We start from the raw sequence: 19,084 nt of genomic DNA on the forward strand, positions 1-19,084 counted from the left end.
ACATCCGTGTGTGAAGTGATGTTCAACTCAAGATGCCACAGCAATATGGAGAAAGTATTCCAGGGGTGGTTGTGCAGTATAGGAACATAAGTATTCCAAGTGTGACTGTACAGTGTCACATACCAGGTACTACATTAGTAGTAGACATGCCTGTCTCATACCGTAGCATGGAGGACAGAATGGGAAACAGAAGCCTGGCCAGGGAGCTGTGGCCTCAGAAGAGACTGATGGGCAAGTGGTAGATAAGGAGGGAAACAGGGACCACAATCTTGATCCAGTACCAGAAGGTGGAAAATAAATAGCTCATCCAAAGAAAGTTGAGGATATGGGACATTCATCGTATTTGAGGAATTTTGGAGATGGTATTAAATACTTTTGAGTAAAGTTTTAATGGAAAGCATTTTCCTGTGATAACCCAAAGCCATCTGTTCCTACAATTAGTTATTGTAGTATGAACACTACTAAAAGCCCAAAGGAAACTTCTGTCTCCCAGATGCAATTCTCTCAGTCAAGAGTCTGAGAGGCTGGCATGGATATGTGTGTTGAGCTTCAGTTTCACATACTGAGCTGGATCATAGACACTCATTTGAGATCTGCTAGAAGGAGTCTGTGCTAATCAATTTGGCACACCATCTGGAGGCTAGAAGTGGTCTCAGCAACCTCTGCTAGAGAAGGTTCCCAGCCTGCTGCCCCCATTATCACCAGCGTAAAATCCTCGAGTCCAACAATGCCTAACAAGAAATGCAGCTCATTCTTGGGAGAAACAGATACTCGAACACAAAACTGTGCTTAGTTTTATATATGATTGAATATGTAAAGAATGCTTATAATAATGAAATACGCGAAAGACCATTTTCTTCGTCGGGTCTGGATACATATGGTGTGAAGCGATAAGGTAGTGGTGACAAGCTCTCCCTTGCTATTTAAAAGAGCTATATGTGTTCTATTTTACTCAGGAAAACAATGTATTGCAGTCATTAAGCCATAAAGATCACTGAATTTTGAAGTAGATCTGAAGTATAGTCTTGGCTCTGCTACTTACTTGCTTTGAGAGTTTGGACAAGGTAATGAAATTTTCTGTATTAACACTTTCCAGATAATGCCTCTTACGATTGTTGATACTACACAAAGAACAATTAGCATAGCAAATAATAACTATTAATTCTCATACTCTACTCCTAATTCTACTCTTCCCATCGCATGGCATATTGAGAGCACTTCTCCTGAATGCAGAGTAGATATTCTGAAAATTGCAAAACAGATAAATTGGGGGGAGATTTTTGGGGCATTGCACTAATAAAGCCAATATTGTGAGCAGAAATTCTCTGTACCTCACATTGTGCTTGTAGCTTAATATGCACTATCCAGTAACAAGGATGAAGGACAACTATGCTTACATTTCTTTATGCTTTGATTTTTATTTCTACCACCTACTCATATATATTCTTTAACTCACTATGTTCTAAGAGGATACAAAGCTACGTAAAGCAGAGTTTCCCACAAAATGAGTAAGGGAGATAAAGGTACAACAAATATGGCATAATATATCAAATGTCAAATGCTTTAGGAGCATTCAGATCATGGATTTGGGGTAATTACAAGTGGGAAAAGTGTGAGAAAGATTAATATTTCCTTTATTCTGGAGTCTTTAAATTGAGTCCTGACTCCAAGCATTTGGCTATGTGGAGAGCTGGGTGAGAATTATGCAATTCAAGATGCATAATTGTAGGAAAGCATGGGAATTATGGCTTGTCTGAAATGTAGAGGATTGGATGAGAAGTGTCTGTGGCAGGTATTTTGTGCACTGCAAAAATACTGTGCCAGGCTTGGGAGTTTGTACTTTATAGACAATTTTGTTGTTCATTTAGTACCCATCATTCCTTTTTATTTATTTGGCAAGCATTTAGTGAGGACCTCCCATGCAGAAAACAATAGGCTGGATACTGGGACTAGAAAGATGTATAATATCTTTTTTTTAGGTGGAAGGAAGGTGATTCCTTCCCTCCAAGTTGAATACTTTAGCGCTATTTAGAAATAGTTTACATTAAAAAAAAATAGACACTTCCATACTCTGCCTGCAAACTTGTCCCCATTTTAGAAGACCAATGAAAAGATATATCAGAAATCTGTATTACGAAATTAAAGCTTTTTCTAATTTTACTTAATTCCCATATAACCACAGTGGGCCTTGCCCCAACAGCATGTGAATATGAACAAAGTAACACAGATATTAAGGCACAAATACGGTAAGTTGTGATTCCCACTTGTATAACCATGGCAACTTGGGCTTTATCCTTCTCCAAGGTCTCCGTGGCTATTTCTGGGAGCACCTGCAATTTACTGCATTTGATACCCCATTACCCACATACAGACCAAGGAAGCCACCTCACCACAGCCATGCAGCCAATATCTTCTGAGACATGGCTTCCTTACCTCCTCGGTACTGTCCAAGAGCTTCCAAATCTACGAAACCTTCCACATGCCAAATGATACTCTGAAATTCTAGTTGCTACAACATTTGTAGATTCATACTGTCTCCAAAGCAAATGCAGAGACTTCTCTTCTCAGCCACCTGCATGTTTCACCTCGTATGTTAGGACCTGAAGCAACAGCTCTTAGGCTAAATCTCACAAAGTGAGAAAATGGCTTCTTCCCGTAACACATGAGGCCTTTTGCTTAAAAGAAGTCAGACCTATCCCGTGGGACTTACCTGGGATTCATGCACAATTTTGCCATATCTCAGAATTCCCATTGACTGCTTACAAGCTCAAAATTCCTCTTCAGTCACTGTCTTTTCACCCACCAATACCGACACTTCAACTTAGACGTCCGGGTGGTGAACATCATTGCGCCAATTCAGTAGGCAGACCCAACTGAGCTACTCCATTCCACCCTTACCTGCACTCCTTCCCATGGGAGGTGTGGTTGGCCAGAAAAGCAATGTAAATAAAGAATATGCACTAATCCCAGAGAGTGTGCGGTATGCAAAGTGCATCTCACAATGAGGCAGCTATTTCTTCAGTTCTGCAGGCAGCTTTGGGACAGGATAAGGTGTTTTAGAAGTGTTATTGCATAGTCGCTTTCTAAAGGAAGGGCTGGGAGGATCCCTGGGTGGCGCAGAGGTTTGGCGCCTGCCTTTGGCCCAGGGCGTGATCCTGGAGACCCGGGATCGAATCCCACGTCGGGCTGGTGCAGGGAGCCTGCTTCTCCCTCTGCCTATGTCTCTGCCTCCCTCTCTCTCTCTCTCTCTCTGTGACTATCATAAATAAAAAAAATAAAATAAAATAAAAAATTAAAAAATAAATAAAGGAAGCGCTGGGAAAAAAATAAAATTAGGGCTAAAAAAGAGAAACACACTGTATTGGACCGGAAGCCCAAAAGAGACCAAATGTTTTGGAAACATGTGCATCATGGCCTACTAATTTAGGCTCATAACCCCCTCTCTCCAACTATATTCCTGGAAATGTCTTTCAATGTCTTTGCATAGAATAACCAGAGGACCACATTGTTCAGAGCAGCCCGTGGGGAACAGGCTGACCTGCGCAGAGCTTACACCACACCTCCACGGAGCTGGCCAACACTTCCACAGAACCACATGATTCCCCGGCTCTTAATATGGTTTATTATAAAATCCTTTACCTGCCTCAAAGCACTTTTCATCAAAGCCGCTTTTAAGCTGAAGCTGAGGACCAAAGAATGCCTTTAACAGAATCCTGAAATAGCTTTTAACCCGAGGCTGAGAAGAGAAAGTGCTTTTAACCTAAAGTGCTTTCCTCTTAGGTACTTGAGCGTGTACCTAGCACTCAGCATTAGTGCCTATGAGAACACCCTTAAGACCCAAATGAAAGAGACTCCATTATAGATATTCAAACCCGTTATATTAATATATTACAAGTAATATTTGAAATCATTAAGCAGTTTTACTCCAACTAAATTTGAATCTTTTCTTATTGAACTATGCATTCATGCAAATAAATTGAAGTCTTACCACCTGGGATTCTAACAAATCTATGCTGATATTAGGAAAAGTACAGTGTTCTTCCTGGATTTCACTTTAAATCAGAGTGAGTCAAAATTGCCACACCTTCTCTACCCTAAAAGAATCTCTCAACGTGTATCTGTCACTGAATGATATTTTCAGCTGTAGTCCATAATCCTTGGGCTAAAAAGGTAAATGAAGTCATCTAAAATTAATTCGATCAATTATCTGAATAAGTTTTATGTATCAAGTTATCTCCCTTATTTAACCTGTCACTCAAACAAAAAAAGTAGTGATTTTCATAGTACACAAGGTTCCTGACTTACATGGTTCAACTTAAAATATCTCAACTTTTTGATGGTGCAAAAGTGATCTGCATTCAGTAGAACCTGTGCTTCAAGATTTGAGCTTTGGGTTTGTTTTTTTTTCCCCTGGGCTAGCAATATGTGGTACCAAATTCTCTTGATACTGGGCAGTGTCAGCGAGCCGCAGCTCCCAGTCAGCCACAGGATTATGAGGATGAACAACCTATACACTTATGACCACTCTGCATCCATATAGATATTCGTTTTGTTCACTTTTAGTAGTATATGATCAATTTCCATGAGATAGTCAACATTTTATTGTAAAATGGGCTTTACGTTGGGTGGTTTTGCCCAACTGTTGGCTAACGCAAGCATTCTGAGCCCCTTTCAGGTAGGCTCGGCTAAGCTACGATGTTCAGTAAGTTAGGTGTAGTAAATGCATTTTTGTCTTACATTTTTAACTTAACAATGGGTTTATCATGACATAACCCCATAGTAAATTGCGGAAGATATAAATAAAGTTCCTACTAGTAAGTCAAGTAAGTAGAGAACCTAATTGATAAAAGTTTTAACTTCAGAATAAGTACAGTAAGTTGTATGAGCAATTGAATTTTATGGACAGTTTTCTATTTTAAGAATATAAAGTGTATATAAGTATGGGATAAGGTGGCAAAACTTGTTGTCTTTGAATTTTATACCCTTCTCCTTTTGTTGGTCCCCTCTATAAGTCCAATGAAATCAAGACAGGCAAACAAAAAACAGGGAATATATTCAACTCAAAATGTAAATAATCAGTCTTTGCTAAACAAAAGTTAGCCATGTAATCATCCAAAATGCACTAATACAAACCAAACTATGTTTCCCTCCAACTCGACTGATCATGTCACAATTTTAGATAGAAATCATATTCTTTTGCACACATTGTTTTCTCTCATTCATTCTCTCACTTATGTATTCATTTGGCAACAAGAAGAGAATGTAATAGAATGCAATAGAATTACAAAGGGAAGAGGTGTGCCTGGGTGGCTCAATTGGTTAAGCATCTGCCTCTGGCTCAGGTCATGATCTCAGGGTCCTGGGATTGATCTCAACATCAGACTCCCTGCTCGGTAGGGAGTCTGCTTCTCCCTCACCCTCGCCCACCCCCCACCCACTCATGCTCTCTCTTTCTCTCAAATAAATAAACAAAATCTTAAAAAAAAAACACACACACACACACACAAAAGGAAGAAATTACACTTATTTCGTTTTACTGTGTATAGTTTCCTTCACCTTGAATATTCTTTTTCAGCTTCCTCTACCTAGTAAACTTATATTCATTTTCACACTTCCAGCTCAAAGTTGCCAACTCCATGAAGCCATCCTCGTCTTCCTCATTCCGAGTTAGCCTCTCTTCTCTTTATCCTCAAACTGTAATTTCATTATTTGATTATTTTACTGTCTTCCAGCTGTATCTTGTAAACTAAAGACCATCTTACTCAATTTTACTTCCAGGGAAGTTGTTGTCTGGGAAGAGGTAGAAAGGAAAGGAAGCAGGACACAAAATCTTTCAGTGGTTTTACAATTACTGTTTATTTATAATTTCATCTTCCTTCTTCTGGAAATTCTTATGTCAAAGAGTTGGACACTCCTTCAATGAGACTACTCCTCTCACCAGCCTCACAATGTTGGGTTATCCTATGTTATGTTCTTAGACTTCTTTTCCTTTTTCATTCTTCTTCTCAGGCTACTGGCCATTATTCAAATGCTCCAGGGCTGAAATATTGCGGTCCTGTGGCTTCAGGTTCTATCTATAGGCTTTCTAAACTTAAAACCTCAGTTTCATGCTCCAGACTCTCAAGAGTCCAAACTTGCATGTTTAAATGTCCATTTGTCATCTCCTGGGATGTTTGGTTGACACCTCACATTTATCTAGAGCAATCCATGATTCCCTAGCTCTGGCATGTTCACCTCAGGAAATACCGCTGCCAACTGCCAGCTGGAGTCACCCTCTGTTCTATTCTCTCTTCTCCTCTTGTCAGCAAACCCACCTTAAAATATTTTCCAAATTCAACCACATTTAGTCACTCCCATTATTACCAGCCTTATCTAAGCACCATTATCTCTCCCTGGAATATGTCACCAACCCCCTAACTGGCCTCTCTGCTTCTTTTCTTGACCCTCTCCACACAGCAATTAGAAGGATCATTTAAAAACATAAGTCACATTATTTCACTCCCATGCTCAATAATAATTGCCAATTACTTAGAATAAAATCATACTTAAAATAATATCTGATGACTTTTCTGTGACCTTCTACCTGTTTTGGCCCCCTGGCTACCTTTTCAGTTTCATCTGCAACTCTACTTCCTGATAATACCTGCCTCTGGCCATCTCCCTGCCTTGCTTTCTTTTCTCATTGCACCTATCAGTATAACATTATCATACATTTACTATATACTAATGTGTTTATGTACTTGTTTTCTCCATTTACATATAAGCTGTGTGAAAACAGAGGGTGCTATATGAGGATAGAGAGTGTTCTATTTGTTAGTCCATCCTCAGCAGGCATTGAAAAATACTCAGGGATGGATACAAAGGATGAATGAACACAAAAATTCATGAAATATTCACTTGGTCAGACCATTCTCTATACTGTTGTGATTCTGTGCACATTCACATGGAGGGCAGTTTGAGTGTGTATATTTGTGTGTTGTATTGCTTTAGGTAAGCAGAGGGTTGGAGAAGTATAGGATAAAGCTACTGCCTAAAGTAGACAAATATTGAAGAATCTTATACTCACTGTTCCATTTGAGTTAATAAACTCCTCATTTAAGGTATAAATTTATTCCTGGCTGGTGGACTCACCAAAATGTCCATTGCATTAATTGGATCAAAATTGAGTTGAGATCTATTCCCATGAGAGTTTAGGACCTTAAAAGAAGGAGACAGGGGTGCCTGGGGGGCTCAGTCCACTGAGCATCCAACTCTTGATTTCAGCTCAGGTCTTGATCTCGGGGTTGTAAGTTTGAGCCCTGCATTGGGCTCCATGTGGGGTGTGGAGCCTAATTAAAAAAAAAAAAAAAAAGAGCCAAAGAGTACTTCACAGAGGTATCGTTTGCAGTTAAGGGTGAAATTGTGAAAGGTGGGAACTACTGGAAGTCTGGAAAGAGAAGGAGAAAAAATAGAAACTAGAGAACTCTGTCATTTTGTCTGGATGACAGCAAGTCTGCTTCTGAAATTCACCTTTCGGCTGCTTGTGTCAAAGAGTGTTGTGCTTGAATCCAACTGTCCAACTTTGATTAGAGGCTACAGACTACAGCTACCCTTGTTTGGAGATATCTTCTCCATAGTCTGGGCAAATCTCTTCCAAGACAGTCCTTCCAGAATAGACATTATCATTATCCAGCAGGGACTTTAAAATCTATTAGGTTAATGAGCTACAAGTACGAATAAACATGTGGGGGAAAACTATACACAAGAGTGTACATATTTAGAATTTCTATTTATTTAGACTCCAAACTACTTAAAAGTTAAAATAATTATGTTTTTTTTCTGTATTTGCTTCTTATGAGAAAAAAATCATAAGTAAACAAGGCAATGAGAGAAATTTACTTCACTTGCAATGTATATTAGAGATTAAGCAAAGAATCAGCCCAATTTTTGGTGTCTGTGTATCAAAAAGCAGTAGCTGATATTTTAAATCAAAGCCCCAAGGCATTGTAAAATAACATAGTACCTTATGAAACACTTAATGTAGATTAGATTCAGTAATGTTTTAGCATTAAACATATTTTTCTGAATCTTAGTTCAAAGAGATAAGCCATCTATAAATTATAGTACTTATTTAAGTCACCCATTTTTCCAAAAATTATCAGTAAATTATACCATGAAGGCTCATATAGTGAGTATTTTAAAGGAGAAAAAGAAATGTAATAAAGGATGGAAGTGGAGAAAATATAAACGATAAAAGTAGAACCAGGATTCTTTGATAAGTAATCTGAAAGTTTTGGTGTAGAAACATACTCTCAAAAAGAAAACCAAATGTCACTTAGAGTTTAAAAATCAAAGGAAAAATTCAGTTAAATTGCTGAATTACCCATGTTGAGAATATTACTTCTGCCCTTCAGTATCACCGCCCCTCCCTTATAACAACCTATTGGGAAATGACGTGCCCATGTGTGTAGCACTGTGGACGGAGAAATTTTCCAAGTGCAGGCTACCTACTATGGAAGCTACTAGGGCTATGTTTTTCTCTTATCCTACCACCATTTTTTAACATAATCTCAACCAACTGGGCATCCCTCTGTTGGAACTTCCCATCTTGAGCAATTGAAGAGTATAAGTCATTAGAACAATGCTGGTGGTGGAGGTGGTAATGTAAAAAGCATCCTGAACCAGCCCTCAGAGTTGGAAGACTTCTGACCTAGCAGTGTATTTCCTGCTTCATATTTCGTGGATCTCCTTTGGACCTTTGGTTTGAAACATCTCCCAGACTGGTTCTCTAGCCTCCAGTAATTAATAAGTTACTTTGAGTTCCTAGTAAATTCTTTGAGCTCCCTCCCACTCTCATTCCTCAGTATCATTTGAATATTCTTTGTGTAAGTTAGCCCCATTGGTGGCATGCCTGGGTGGTTCAGTCAGTTGAGCATCAGACTCCTGATTTTGGCTCAGGTCATGGTCTCAAAATTGTGAGGTCAAGCCCCATTGAGCTCCATGTTGGGTGTGGAGCCTGCTTGAGATTCGCTCTCTCCTTCTCCCTCTGCACAGGCACCCATGTGTGCTCTCTCTCCAAAACCAAAATAAATAAACAAATAAAAGGTGAATAAATAAACAAGCATATACTCCAGTGGTTTTCTAAAATTGGAGCTGAAACCCTTATATATACCTCATGACCAAAATACTTGTCTGATTTGAAGCGGGGAGGGGTGGGTCTAAGCCACTCGATTTGTTATTATTGTTTTCTATTCCTCTCTATGTTCTTCATGTATGTGTAGTTCTAGGTGCTTTGTTTTTCCTTTTAAAAATTTACTAGACTAGCTGCAACGGCTCTGCATCCTGAAAGCAGAATAATCATTTTGAAAAGCATGTGGAGACTGTCTTCCTGGGTAAATGATGATAACACCGTCACATTATTTGAACATTTAACTGCCTCTATTGAGTAGTTTTCCTCATAGTTTTGATTCATTTGGAATCTAACTGACAAAGATCCCATTACTGGGTGTTCTTTCCATAATTTGTCAAAAAATATATAGCAGAGATGAGGGAGAATGAAGCTAATTTGTAATCTGGGAGACTTAACCTGGTTATATGCTGATGAACTAACTAAATCGGTCCAAAGTTTGAGAGCTTAAAGATTAAAAACCACCATTTCCTAGTTAAACTCTAATTCATTATGTAAACAACATGATTTATAAGTGCAGTCATGTGGAAGGTCTATTTGTTTTTCTCACCAAAAGATGCTTTCAAAGAAAAATTGCTGAAAATGGATTTTCTCCAACCAATGTGTTGCCTGCCACCCCTGGTATAAATGCTGAAGCGGAGAAGGAAGACATAATGATCGCACTAGCCAAGGCCATAGGCATTTGTGGAGTACTCCAAAAATATTGGCACCTCTAGCAAGAGGTGTTTTCTAAATACAAAAATTTGTTAAGAGAGGAAGAAAGGATTACCAGCGAGCCCACAGATGGGAATATAGGTAGGGAGTCGGGAGCTTGGGGTTCTGGGCTGCTCCATTTTTTGGAATATCATAAAGAAGGGGAAAACAGAAATAATCCTTAGTGTTGTGCCAGGACAACAAGCAAGGAAGTTTAGGGGGCAAAGATAGTTCATTAACGCTTGCCAAGAAAAGAATACTTTTCTCTCTCCCTCCCCCTTTCCTTATACTATTTTAAGATGGAAAGTTCTGTGGTCAAACACATTCCCACAATTTAATGGTCCTCTTTGGTGTATCAAACCCTGGATTATATCAAATTTACAGATGGGTGGTAATCCTACAACAGCCCTTAAGTTTGACATTGACATTTTAGCTAAATCTTTATGATTTACTTTCTTTAGCTAACACTTTTACTTTGCAAAGTCATTTCATGTGCACCATCATCTCCTCTAAGTTACATGATCCATCATTTTATGTTGAAGGCTAATGTTGTAGTCAAGATTCCTTTCATTGTAATTGATAGAAACCTGTCCAAACTGCAAAAGTAAAGATGGAATTTATTGGACTACTTAATTGAAAAGTTCAAGGGACAAGGATAGCTTCAGGCATGATTGGATCTAGGGACACAAATGCTATCACATCTCAATTTCCTCCATTGCTCAGCTTGTTTTCCACTCTGTTGGCTTAATTCTCCAGTATGTCTTCCCAGAAGGTGGTAACATAGCTTCTGGAAGCTCAGACTCATATCCCAATAGTTTATCAACACCTGTAGAAATAAGGCTCCTCTTTCCCAGTAGCACTAGAAAAAGCCCTAGGATGTACTCCATGAGATCAATCTGGGCCATGTGTTCATGTCTGAACCAATTACTATGACCAGGTAGAGGAAATTCATGTTTATCCCTGGAGCTAGAGGTGGTGAAATCAGCACTACCCGAACTAAATGGCAGCCAACATGAGAAAGACAACATCCTCAAAGGAAAATCAGAGCGATCTTACTGGAGAATAGGAGAATAGTCACAGCGCTGGTAAAACCAATAGAGACCCACCATACTCTTCCTAACCAGTGTCATCATTAACAGTGGATCTCATGGAGCTCTTTAGCCAAGACTGGCATTTTCTATTGTGAGTATAAACCCTCTCCTGAAACCTTCTGGCCAATGCTATGTTCATGTTCTAGTCAAGTCTATTTAGTTGCAATAAACAGAAGTTCATTCAAAAATATTCATATAAGATGGGAGTCATCATGACAACCCAGAATATGTCATGGCATTCCATGGAAAAGATATATGATCTCTGGAGTTAGGCATCAGAAAGTGAAGACCTAGGATGTGTCTGTTTCATTCCTCTCTCTCCGCAAATTAGTTCCTGTTCCCGGGCCCAGTCACCCACTGCACACAGCCATCTCCCCGAATGGCTGCCCCAACCCCCAGTATCTAAATCCAGACAGCCTTACTATTTAATTCCCTAGAGCTAACTACCTCAGTCTGTAGGACCTCAATTCTAATCATTTTAAGGGAGAATTTCATTGCTTTGGCTTGGATTTTATGACAGCTTTTCATTCAGTCAGCTTCACCACAGAGGCTAAGTTTTTATTTCCAGAGCCATACCTTCTTGACTGAGTATGGCCAGTTTAAAGAGGCTAGAATTAATAAGACAATTTTTGCCTTGTCTGGTAACTGATAAAAGCAAACATCTTCTATCTGTCTAATGATGTTGATCATACCTAGGCTCTTTTCTCATGAGGACACTATTGGCAATCAGGAGGGGACAGTTTTTCAATGAGGGATTGCTTGCACTTGCCCAGACCACCCAGTAAGTGGCAGTGAAGCACCTCCCCCACCTCCCACTTTGAACAGCCGGAAGTAGCCAGTAGCACACCTCACCCTCTCCAATGCATTAAGGCAAAACACCCTATGGTTGAGATTGTCTCCTATCCACCCAGCTCAAAATCTTTCCCAAATCCCAGCTTCCCTTATAATTAAAGAACTTCCAGCACTAAACCTCTCCTTCTTTTTTTTTTAAATATTCTATTTATTTATTCATGAGGGACACAGAGAGAGAAGCAAAGACATAGGCAGAGGGAGAAGCAGGCTCCCTTCTGGGAGTCTGATGTGGGCCTCGATCATGGCCTGAGCTGAAGGCAGAGGCTCAACCACTGAACCACCCAGGCGTCCCCAGCACAAAACTTCTTAAATTTAGCAGAAGTCCATTTGCTGTTTTCTCCTCCTCACCTTCTCTTCAAACCTCATACACAACCATCTGCTTTTCAGCTCCATTCTACTAAAGCCATTTTCCTCATGGTCACCGTGATAGCTTCTGAATTGTTAAAATTCCATGGGAACTTTTTGCCTTTATCACTCACCATCATTCTTCCTCATCTGAAATTCTTCTCCTCACTCCTGAATACACCCATCTCTCTCTCTCTCTCTTTTTTTAAGATTTTATTTATTTATTCATGAGAGACACAGAGAGAGAGGCAGAGGGAGAAGCAAGCTCTCTGCAGGGAGCCCAATGCATAACTTAATCCCAGGACCCCAGGATCACGACCTGAGCTGAAGGCAGACACTCAACCACTGAGCCACCCAGCTGCCCCTAAATACCCATCTCTTTGTTCTTCTCCAAGAACCTTCAATGTTCCTTCTTCATGTCAGTCTCTTTTCATCAAGCAAGAAACTAGGATGTACTCTCTCTCTCTGGTGAGTTGGCTCACCTTCTACATCCAGTTAATAAATCCTACAAAATCACGCCTTCATACCTTCCATTGCCGTAGGTGAGGTTCTTATCTCTTTTCTTCCCCTGGAGCCCGAAACTTTGTAACTATGGACAGGGGACTCAATATTTTGGGGCCTCTGTTTCCTTTCCCATAAAATTGAGTTAATAGTATCTACCACCATGGGGTTGATGATTGGTGTAAAGATTTAATAAGTTAGAACACATAAAATACTTTGAACCATGCCTGGCTTACATAGTTTACAATGAAGCTTCACTGTTATTATTAAACAGCCATGCAATAGCACTAATCACATTATATTATGAATATTTATGAGAGTTATTATCTACTACCACCACCACCCCCCCACCCCACCCCCCCAGATTGTAGGATATCATGCATCATGCATCACTGCATTTTCCAGCTGGAGCACAATGTCTGGCTTATAGTGGGCATGTAATAAATAGTTACTGAATGAAAAATTCAATATTTGTATTCTTTTTAATATCCAACACATGACAGGTGCTCATGAAATATTCACTGAATTGAATGTGATAGAACTGAAACGATCTGGAGAGAATACAAAGTAAAAAGTGCCATAATATTAGATAAAGCATAATGAGTTAATTTTAAGGGGAGAGAAATTTCCTTTGGGACTCCTTCTTAGGGTGGAATCTAAACCGATGCATCATTCCGCATTCCTAGCAAATTTAGAATTATTTTAATCTATTTGTTTGCTCCCAGTTTCAGTTTCCATGTCCTGTAAATTCTCTTTGGTTTTTTATTATTATTATTATTATTTTTTAATTTATTTATGATAGTCACAGAGAGAGAGAGAGAGAGAGGCAGAGACACAGGCAGAGGGAGAAGCAGGCTCCATGCACCGGGAGCCTGATGTGGGATTTGATTCCGGGTCTCCAGGATCGCGCCCCGGGCCAAAGGCAGGCACCAAACTGCTGCGCCACCCAGGGATCCCAAAATTCTCTTTGTTTTCATTCTCATAGCATAGCTTAGGTCACCAACAACCTGGACTTCTGTTATCATCTTTATCAGTAAGCTATCACTGCATAACAAGCAAACACAAAATCTCTGAAGTACAGCAAGAAGCATTTATTTCTCATGAGTCTGTGGGTCAAGTTGCCGGGGGTAGGCCTGACTGGACAATTATACTTTAAGTGGAAGGTCTGACTAGACTTGTCCCTAAACTGAGCATTGGCCTGGAACTGCTTTCAGTCTGGAGCTCAGACTGAAAGGGCAACAGCTACCCAGGGAAGCTCTTGTCTTGGCAATAGCAGAAAAGTAGTCTGCTGAGTAGAAATCTGTAATGCATCTTAAGGCTTCCATCTGGAACTGACACATTGTCATTTTTACTCACACAACATTGTCCAAAGCCCAACATCATTGAAATTGGAGGAATAAATATTCCCCACTCTAGTGAGTTATTCCACACAGACACACAGCAAAGGAGGTGAGCGCATAAATATAATTCAGAGAGGACGAGAAGAATCATGAATAATGATTAAATTTACCACAACTCTGTCCTTAGTCTGGTCTTCCTAGGCAATCACATCAGCCTCTTAATTAATCTCCTTGTGTTCAGTCTTTTTCAAACCACGTGCCTCCGTTTGGTTATGATTATTTTGGCTGTAGGGGATAGAATGCTCAGTGAAAAATGACATGTATTATCTCACATAGTAAGAAATCTAGAAAAAATGTTTTAGATTTAGAACTTCAACAATGTCATTGAGGTCTCAGGTTTTTTTGTAACTTTTTAAAATCCTGTTAGCTTTTGTCTACAAGCTTGTTGTCTCATGGTGATAAGATTGCTGCAGTAGCTCCAAGCATCACATGATTGCACAGTGATGTTCAAAGCAGAAAGAAAATAGAAAGAGTGCCTTAATACACCCCTCTCCTTTTATCTGGGAAAAAAAAAGAAAGAGAGAAAGAAAGAAAGAAGAAAGAAAGAAAGAAAGAAAGAAAGAAAGAAAGAAAGAAGAAAGAAAGAAAGAAAGAAAGAAAGAAAGAAAGAAAAAAAAGAAAGAAAGAAAGAAGAAAGAAAGAGAAAGAAAGAAAGAAAGAAAGAAAGAAAGAAAGAAGAAGAAAGAAAGAAAGAAAGAGAAAGAAGAAAGAAAGAAAGAAAGAAAGAAAGAAAGAAAGAAAGAAAGAAGAAAGAAAGAAAGAAAGAAAAGAAAGAAGAAAGAAAGAAAGAGAAAGAAAGAAAGAAAGAAAGAAAGAAAGAAAGAAAGAAAGAAAGAAAGAAAGAAAGAAAGAAAGAAAGAAAAGGAAAGGGAAAAGAAAAAGAAAAAAGAAAGAAAAGAAAAAAAGAAAAGAAAAGAAAAATTCTTGTAGCTTCCGAAATCATCTCTCCTTACAGTCAACTAATCAGAAGTATCTAATTACCCAGAGCTGCAAGGATGGCAGAAGTCAGTAGGGAACATTTCCAGGATCTGTCTTATAAATGGACTCTAAAAACAAGAAAGAAATCGGGAAGAGAATAGTGTATGTATAAGAAAGCATTGGTGTCTGCACACTTTCAAATAATTTAACCAAGCTACTAAATATTTAAGACTCTCATAATGCCAACTTCATTTTTTTAAAGCTTAGTACATCAAGATTTCTCTAAATAAAAGTGAATATTTCTCCAGAACATCCATTCTTCCCATCAAATTTGTATACCTTCCTTCTGTTTTCCCTAAATGGCCTCTTCTCCCCTCTCTCACCACTTCACTTAAGCCTTACTTCTCCCAAAGATTTGGTTCTTCTCTGGGAAGTCTTCCGTGAGCACCAAAGGCTGGTCTGATGTCCTGCCACATGCTCAATAAATATTTATGAAATTGATTTGAATCATAATTTGCATTAGAGGGTTTTGTACTTTATAGTAATTCTTCCAGACTCTAATCTCTGGCCGATTTAAATATTGCATCTGAAGTTTGGGGTTATTTTTCTTAAGTAATAGTTTATGTCATTTTTTGTTATAGTGGTGGCTCACTGTTTTTGAACAAATCTTTCAAGATTTGACCAAGTATTCAAAGCAAATACCCATGGTTATTTCCCACTTCTCTACACTGTTATGTTTTGGGCCTATCATCTTTCTGTCTCTTGGATGAAAACACACATTTTCATATTGAAATATATTCATGCTTTAGCCTTAATTACTTCCCTTTCTGCTGGGTTGCCCTTAATTCAAGCCATCACCTTTTCTAAGAAATGAATGAAAATCATGACTTCCTTGACGTATCAACACATTCCATTTTGACTATGCCTTTGTAATATTTTACTTACCATGCTGTCGTGTTGAATTTTGCTTTTCTCACCACTTCTACTACAAATATATTTTTTTAATTTATTGAAGACCTCCACTGATGATGAAGACAATGTTTTGCAATCAATCATTCAATAAATGTTTATTGAACTTCTAGTATATGCCAAAGATTGCTTTCTAGGGACCCAGGAAGAAAAGATACAGGTGTAGTCTTTACTCTCCTGGGTTTTGCATTCTAAGCAGGGGAAATAACTAACCAGGAAACACATCAGTCTGATACACCAGGCAGAGATAAGTGCTCTAAGGAAAATAAAACAAGAAAGAATCATGGAAGGTTCCAAGTGCAGTGGGGCCATGTTTTAGCAAAAAGTGGGTAGGAAAGGCAACAGAAGTGACCTAGTACAATGGAGTTTCACACAGAGGCTATAGTAGGTGCAAAGTCCCTGGGGGCAGAAGTGTGCTTGGTATTGGCAAGAGTCAGCAATGTGGACAGAGTGGCTGCTGGCAAGTGATGGGGGGAGAAAGGAGAGAGGAAATAAATGAATTCAATTAATGGGTACAAGGGCAGGTCACGTGTTACCTTGGAAGTTGCAATAGGGAACTGAAGTTCATTTTGAGCAAGATGGGAAGTCCTTGAAACCACTAAATATTTGTTTCATTATCAGTAATAAACATCTATGCTGTTTTTTTTAAAAAAAATCTGGAAGTGGCTGGAGGTGATGATTACACAAGAATGTAAATGCACTTAATGCCACTGAACTGATCATGTAAAAATGGTTACGATGGCAAATTTTACGTTATGTATATTTTAACACAATAAAAAATATCTATGAGTGAATCCTGTGGGCCGAGTCTGTGCTGAGCACTGGTGACTACATGAACACAAAGAGGTTGAAGATGCTCCAAATATGCTTTGAGAAAATACATTCCACATATTATAAATGTAAATACACACCGCAGGGCAGTCAAAATCATGTTCCCAGTGAGAAGACCAGGCTAGTACTTCAGAGTGTGTTCTCAGAAGCATCAATCTGGAGAGATGCCCTTTGAAATGAAAGGATCTTACTCGAATAAGTTCGGGCTATAGTGCATCCTCCAGCCCTTTGTGGAGATTCTCGGTGCAGATTGGCCTGTCACATGCTGTAAAAATACACATGAAAGAAACCTGGTTAACTTAGTTTAACTCAACATTGCTAAGCTGTTTTGATCACAGGACTTTTTTTCCCAAATTGCCTATTAGCATCCCGAGGAACTGGTATTCCAAAGAACCCGTGTGAAAGGAGACACAAAGCTGAGATAGGAAGAGAAGAGTTTCTGGAGAAAGCATGGTCAGAGTTGAGCTGTAAAGGATAGGGGATACTTAGATTCTACAAGAGAAAGGGCATCCAAAAAAAAAAAAAAGAGAGAGAGAGAGAGAGAGAGAAAGGGCATCTAAATCTAAGGCAGGAAAGACACTAAAAAATTCCTTTCAAAGTAAATCTGGAACGTGCCTCTTCAAATATCATTGACCCACTGAACAAATCTTCGAAATACACTGATAAAATTACAATCATTGGCAAATTTCTTCTAAAACACTCAAGACACCAATTCATTAAGATTCATCATCTTGTAGAAGTTTTCTTAATTCCTTGTCATTACTTTATAAACAACAAAGTTATGCCCAGAGAGACTATAATTTACTCTGTCGTCCCTGACTAATCGATGGCAGAGTGTTAGTTTTCTTTCTCTGGGCCCAGAGTCCTATTCCATAAAAGAGGGAGTTATGGCCTTTGTATCTCTGCAATAGACCCTTTGGAATTAAAGCAAAAAAATTGATTCCTATGCAAGACGCAGATTTTAGCACGCAGTGGATATGGAAACAGAATCAAATTAAAGAACAACGCAATCTTGGATTTTAATGAAGCTCATCTTTGTTTCTTTTGCAGATCAAATTTTTGGCTCTCATCTGCACACAGTGTGTGAACGTGAAAATTCCACAGTTCCACGGTTTGTAAAGCAATGCATTGAAGCTGTCGAAAAAAGAGGTGGGTAACTGAATATGCAGCAATTTCCCCCATTAGCGCACCCTCTAAACAACCAATGCTCAAGTTAACAGCGCCACTTGATTTGTCTGGGAAGCCATGCAATTAAAACTTGACTTCTGTTAATCGGTTAAGAGGATCAAGTTTCTTATTAACTTCAGTTTGTTTTTACAATAGGGACATCAGTAATTCCCACTAATGTTCTTTTTTTTTTTTTAATATTTTGTCTGTCTGACATGTTGTTGATTCAATTGCAAACTTCTTGTTTTCAAGCCAGTGATAAAACATTCATAAAATATCAGCACTCACAGTGTTAGAACCCTCCTAACATTCATGCTGGTAGATGTTGTGCCAGAACAATTTTTGGTAAGCCCCCAACATTACCCAAGTGAAGCAAATAGCGTTCCCACTTGCAAACAGTGATATCCCGTCTTCCGTGTGTCTCTGATCACTATAGAATATGGCTAACCGGTTCTCCTGGAACAATTAACAGATGCACCTTGAGTGTTAAGACGACCTTTGGTTCCCATATTTCAACATTCTGTTTTTCATCAGAAATTATTTCATCTTACCACGGGGAACAAAACAACCCAACTGACTCATCATTTCTTTGCTGGTCTATCTGTGGGGTGTTTTTCCTTCAGACTATGACTTCATTCATTCAAGGTCATTTTCCCTGATAGATACATACAGTAGATGCAGAATCTCAAAAAAATGTATTGTATAAAAATATGAAGCTTCATCACCATCTGTTACAAGTTTACAACATATTCCCAGGATCTAGGGGGATATATATCATGTAAAAGATAGAGGTGTTTTCAGAAAAAGAATTGGTGAATCTATTCCCATTTTCTGCTCCCAGTCTCTTAAAACAATAGAACCAAGGGGGAAAAAATCTTTACCAAGTTATCTACTAGAAAAAAGCCATTTTAATTCTCTCAATGTTACCTGGCTTTATTATAGAAGCATAATAAAAATGGCCTGCAATTTCCAACTCCTGGAAATTCATACTTTAATTATACTGTAAGGACAGCCTTGGGATCCTATTATTCCCATATCAGTAGGGAATGAGAGAATAACAAGAAGGGGACGAGTGGGTAGGGAAAGTAGATAGAGAGTGGCTTTGGGGGAAAGCCTATCAACACATCAGAGAGAAGAGCTGAGAGCTCGCA

The 19,084-nt window shown here is 38.9% G+C and overlaps 1 protein-coding gene across 1 annotated transcript in view; it reads left to right on the forward strand.

The window, feature by feature from the left end:
* The window catches only part of LOC129495519 (rho GTPase-activating protein 15), a 617,088-nt gene that overhangs the window by 371,668 nt on the left and 226,336 nt on the right, over positions 1-19,084 (forward strand). Inside the window, exon 10 of the mRNA XM_055303107.1 lies at positions 17,817-17,915. Coding sequence (XP_055159082.1) covers positions 17,817-17,915 — 99 coding nt within the window. The remainder of the gene's footprint in view (positions 1-17,816; positions 17,916-19,084) is intronic.

This window comes from Nyctereutes procyonoides, unplaced genomic scaffold (assembly GCF_905146905.1).
Source record: "Nyctereutes procyonoides isolate TBG_1078 unplaced genomic scaffold, NYPRO_anot_genome, whole genome shotgun sequence".
NCBI classification, from domain to species: Eukaryota; Metazoa; Chordata; class Mammalia; order Carnivora; family Canidae; genus Nyctereutes; species Nyctereutes procyonoides.